At 38.4% G+C, this 6000-nt stretch overlaps 1 protein-coding gene across 1 annotated transcript in view; it reads left to right on the forward strand.

Moving 5' to 3' along the window:
- The first annotated feature begins 3308 nt into the window (after positions 1–3308).
- Positions 3309–6000, forward strand: part of si:ch73-196l6.5 (riboflavin transporter 2) — a 9226-nt gene continuing 6534 nt past the window's right edge. Inside the window, exons 1-2 of the mRNA XM_049602311.1 lie at positions 3309–3372; positions 5896–6000. The exon at positions 5896–6000 is cut by the window's right edge and continues 944 nt beyond it. Coding sequence (XP_049458268.1) covers positions 5932–6000 — 69 coding nt within the window. The 5' untranslated portion in view covers positions 3309–3372; positions 5896–5931. The remainder of the gene's footprint in view (positions 3373–5895) is intronic.

A 6000-nucleotide genomic window follows, 5' to 3' on the forward strand; every position in this document is an offset into this window, starting at 1 on the left:
AGAACATTAATTCTGTGTAGGTGAGCTTTCCAAACTCACTTGACATCAAATGAAAAATGATCTCTACTGAACACTACAGACAAGCTGAAGAATGTTGAACTGGTGTCCATTTGTTAATTTGGGGAATCAATATGTCTATATAGGTCATATAGATTAGTGGTTACATACCAAAATGTGACATTTAAGGAACATTTTTTGAAATCCACTTCATCCTCTTGCCAGGAGTTTGATGAGTAGATCGACGATACCACTCTCATGTCTGTATGCTAAATATAAAGCTACAGCTAGCAGCTTGTTAATTTAGCTTAGCATAAAGACTGGAAGCACAGGGAAACAGTTAGCCTGGCTCTCTCCAAAGGCAAAGAAAATCCAACTAGCAGCACCTCTAAGGGCCGTTTCATAATGGATGCACGCAATGTGAGCAAGCAACACGAGCAATGTACTTCCTTTCATAGTCAACACATTGAACGCAAGCGTTGCGGGCGACACTTGAAATGCAATACATCGCTCGCTCGCAATAGGGGGTAGCAGAGTCACTGGGACATTCCAGCTAGCTAGTACTGCTGTAGCTAGTGCAGGGCACATGAACTGTCATATAAATGGAGGTGTGCCCGTACAAGTTCGCAAAGTTTTTCCCCCTCGCCCGCCATATTTCATACCTGATTCTTCTGTGGATAACAAAAAGTGCATGATCACCCCCGCTGGCAACCCATGGTATTACACGCATCACTGCATCGCGTATCAAAAAAATGGACAACACATTTTGAGACGCAAGCACGCATCATGGTGGCCAATGCATCTTCATGCATCGCAATGCATTTGCGTCTGTGTGCCTTTGTGTCGACTATGAAACAGCCCTAAAGCTCACTAATACATCTCATTTGATGAATTCTCAGGAAAACAAAAGTTTCACGAGGGTTATGTGCTAGACCTTTTCTGGCTGCTTGATTAGCCAGATTGTTACCACTGTTTCCAATCTTTACCTTATGCTGACTGGCTGTAGTCTTATTTTAACAGACATTTTTGGTAGTGGTATCAATCTTCCTATTTGACTCACGGCAATTAAGAAGCATTTCACAGCAGGAAAGATGGTCTTTTCATAAAAGTGGGCTGGCTATGCAGTGGAAAGACGCCAATACATTTGGAATTGGTGTTACATGACCTGAGAAACAAGGGAAAAAGGGCTGTGGCATTCATTTTTTCTTAAAAGGAAGTAAACTGACAACTAATAGAATGCACTGCGCAGCATCGAACCAATAAACGCTTCTGCTGGTGGCTGGTGAAATGCGAGCTTATCCATTTTGACTATGGATGTATAAAGAGACCTGGATACAGCATTGGAGGCGAGACCCCGTTCAATTCTATGAAAGTTGCTCAGTAGCATGAAGCCAAAAACATTCAACTGTCACGTGTAAAATTATCCAGATGATCAGCGCCACTTCTGCATCATTGAACCCCATGGCATCATGTGACCAGCACCACACAGTTGTGTTTGGCTACTATGAAAAATGGCTTCAAAGCCCAACACACTTCCTGGTGGCCTGGATTTGACAAAGGAAATAATACGGCCGCCAGCTGCACCGTAACAAACAATGTCGTAATACAGTTAAACGGGAAGCTAAAATATGTTTATGAAATCATTTTAGGTGAGAAATGGACGATGCGGAGACAGAATTCATCTGAATTAGAAGGGGTGCGCAATCTGTAGTTCGTGCAGCCAGGCCACCAAGAAGTGCATCAGGTTTTGAAGCCAATTTTCGTAGTGACCAAACAACGCCCAAGGAACTACAATGCCCAAGTCCGTCACATAATAGGTTCGTTCGAGATGAGCCAGGCCTGTGCAGATTCGATCACCGGTGATCGGCGCACAATGCATGCCGGTTAGTTTTGAGTCCAACTTCATCCCGACTTGCTCTGACGTATTACAAAAGTGGACGGCGTTAAAGCCGCGAGAGCGAGGCGGCCGCAGTTTTTAGAGCCAGCCGCTGCAGTTGCTCTCCACCAACTGCACCGCCTGGCTCTCACCTGATCTAACAGCTGATTGATTAAGATGTCGACTCAACAATATGACGTTTTAGATAAACTATTAATTTTTGTTGAATTTTAGAGATTAAGATTGTATTTGTCTGACCTGAAGGGTTATTCTGTGAACAGAAAACATGTTGTGTGACTGATGGTGACAACAAACTGATATATGGGTCTGATCACTTTTTTAATGAATTGACATCATTCCAGACAGGTGTTAGTGTGTCTGTGACTTCCTGCCAGACTGAAGGCTGCTGGAAACTGTCGGGAAACTGTCCGACTTCACCGCAGCTTTTTGTCACCGCCCCCCGCTGCGGCCGCCTGCTCTCGTCTACTTTTCAGGCGAGGCGCAGTTCATCTCGAACGAGCCTAATGTCATGGGGACCAAAAATATTTTTTCCCATAGACTTATATTGTGAAAGAGGTGTCAATAAAACAGTGAATACATTTTTTGAGCATGACAATCCCTGTGATATGACTCATTTCACTATCAGAATTTGATCCATTTGGTCAAATAACATTTGGAAAGTCTAGAAGAGCCTCACAATTGAATAATTTTGTCCCCATTCAAGTTAGTGGAACGCTGAACCGGAGGTAGCTGGCTCAACCAGTGGAAGTCTCCAGTGCGCCTGCTCTATGGGCTCTATGGGCCTCCAACGTTGTATCCAATTCTCTTTATACATCCAAAGACAACAGCCCTAGAGCTAGTGAAAATCTGCCGGATGATTTGAGCTCAGAGATGAGTAGGTAAGATACAGCAAAGTTTACCACAGGTAATTTTAAACATACTACCCACATTATCATGATATAAAGCTGGTGGAAAATAGGCAAAGTATCCCTTTAAGTGAATCAATGTTGAACTATTCCTTTAAGTGTTTGAAAAGTGCCTCACATGATCATTTCAATTACCAGATTATTGGCTTTAATTCCGGTTTTCCAAAATAGTAAAATAACTTGTGAAATGTGTAGTTGTGTAAGTAAACCATGTAAACACTGATTTTCACCTCTGCTCTCATGATCCCCTTAAGAAGAATTAACAAATTCTGTAGATTCTTGAATGCGTCTCACTCATTCAAAAATCGCCTCTAGGAAAAGAAACTGCATGATGCGTCTGCAAATGACAACATGTGATGTTTTTGTGATGCTCCTAAAAGTCCAGACAGTGAAGGTACTTCATGTTGAGACAATGATCAGTTAACCAAACATGTGTTATGGTTGGCTACATGCTCTCACACTCACTCCCCCTAAGGAGGGTTTAATCCCTTGGTGCACACAGAGTTTACTGCAAAGGACTTTGGCTTCTTTCTCTCTGCAGAAAACTCCAAACTCTCCAACACCAAACAGCATGTGAGTATCAGCAGGGGTCCACACTGGGATCAATTGATTTGAATAGTTAAATGGTTCAATCTTAGCTTAATTTTTCATGTTTTATGTACAGAGCTGTTATTAAAATATGTGCATGCTTTAAACAGTTTGATGATTCTCTAATATTATAATGTTTAAAAGCTAAATATAACAAACTATAAATCAGGAGTGTGCATGCAGACCTAACAGATAATTCTTTTTTTGCTAACACACTGCTTAGAGAACTCTCTCTTCTAACACTTTGAATTCTTTCTCTGATCAAAGACCACATGCAGATTCTTTTCCTAATAAACAATGCAATGTTGGGTGTTTTCCTAGATTATGTAATAGGAACCAGTGCAGTAGGTGGTCATGTTTCCTTTGCTGTATGCTTGCTGTTTTAAGCTGGTTTAACCAGAACCTTGACTAAAATAAAAAAATAACTTGGGTGAAATCTGGCACTGTGCGTGCAACATTTATAGCATGTTGCAGCTTACCTGACTGACTGAGAATCTGCACAAAATAAAATGAGCTTCATTTCACAGCAGGCAGATCAGGAAAAGACAAGGAAACAATAAACACTACCCAAATGCAGGAATAAGTCACGTACTGCACCTTTAACAAGTGTTGGCAGAAAGATGCTTCGTCATTGTAGCACATTAATCTGTGATGTTGAGTTTACCATTGACATTCTGTGTAGTAAACCTTTTGATGATTTATTTTACTCACTTAAAATTATTTGCTGCAATGATGCAGATAAACCTGAAATTTGGCTTTCTCCCATTAATAGTAAAGGAAACGGCCAAACACACAGACATACATTTGTTTTTTGACGTAGGAGGACACTGCATTACTTTAACTAAACCATACCCAGACTCTTGTCCTGACTTTAACCAAATATTAACCCTAACCTAAACCCAAAACCACGTTTTAACTCTTAAGCTAATCATTAACTTTCCGTACCAACATTTTGTCCCTATGACATCGGCATAAATCAGGAATGCTTCTTTCCATCCAGACTGGTTTGGTTTGATTTGCAGAGATTTTAAGATACTGGCAAAAAATGAGTGTAAAAAAAAAAGTACCTTTAAAAAAAGAAATAACTTTATTATTTCTATATTACGCTACTTTATACATCTCCACAACATCTCAGCGGCAAATATTGTTATTTTTAATCCACTCCATTTATTTGACAACCTTAGTGACAAGTTACTTTGCAAATTAATCAACAAATATTATCGTATATTATCATTGGTAAAATAAAACTTCATTAATTTGTATGGGTGATATTCACAAACTACCCAGCAGTGTAATAAAAACTTGCCCCATTTTTACAAGCTGCAACATTAAGGTGATGAACACTAATACACTAATAATTACAATCCAATATAATAATATCCATTATTCTGAAATGGGCTTCATAGTGAGTCCTTTAACCTTTGGTACTTTTACTTCGATGCTGATACTTTTAAACTTTTACTTAAGTAGAATTTTGAATGCAAAACTTCACTTGTAATGGAGTATTTCTACACTGTAGTATTGCTAGTTATACTTAAGGGAATATTTTACCCACAAAATGATCATTTGTATATTATTCATTCTTGAGAATTAGGCTGAGAACATATAAACCTTTCCAGTAATTTCATTTTGTCTTGAAAAGATATATATTAATATAAACATAATGGAAGTCAGTGGTAAGATGTGACGGAGTTGACGCTTCATAGATTGACAAAAAAATATATATATTTGTTAATTTCACAGTTTCAAAATACTCATTTTCAAACCACAACTCTTTAGTTTTGATTTAGACAGGCTACAGTATTGACCTGTTACGATTGAGACACACCACATAACAATATTATTTAATGAATTTATCAAAAAATAAAAGCTTACCACTACTTGAGCAGCATTCACGCCTTGGAAACCAGAAGTGAGACAGGAGTCCTAAATCCTATAGCTAACCACTTTTAAGCTCGAATAAATGTCTTTGTAAAAAAGAGCTGACAAAAATCTGGGACACATCTTTAAACATTTTATATTAAAAATATATTTTAAAACAAAGATGATTAATAGCAGTACATTTTTACACCGACGTTATGAGTACAAATTGTTAGTTTCCAATTTTTAAGGCTTTTAACACATTTAATTGTTTGAAGTTGTGAATTCTTGTCTGGGATAAGGCTATTTTCTGGCACAGGACAAGTTTAAAGTTCTAAAAATATAAATGCAATTGAAAATATCTTTATAAATCATATTTATTTCATACATATATATCCTGTAAAAATATGGTTTAATCCAGAAACCAAATTAATGTGTTGATAAGTTCTAATTTTAAGAGTTATTTTGGAAGGACGTGATTTTTACCAATCATCAGGAATGGGTGACACCAAGTGCTCACCACGTACTTGTGACTTTGTGATAACAGTTTGAGATTTGAATTAAAATGACTTAAAGGTCAGAGTTCATGTGATAAACGTGTTTGGGATTAAACTAACTAGAACCTGTTCCACTTCTTTAAATCAACAGACCTTCTTTGTCTACTTCTACAAAGACACCCCCACCATGTCCCTTCTCACTCACCTGTTGGCGTGTCTGTTTGGGATGGGTTCCTGGGTCTCCATCAACGGCCTG

The sequence above is a fragment of the Epinephelus fuscoguttatus genome, linkage group LG17 (genome assembly GCF_011397635.1).
Source record: "Epinephelus fuscoguttatus linkage group LG17, E.fuscoguttatus.final_Chr_v1".
NCBI classification, from domain to species: Eukaryota; Metazoa; Chordata; class Actinopteri; order Perciformes; family Serranidae; genus Epinephelus; species Epinephelus fuscoguttatus.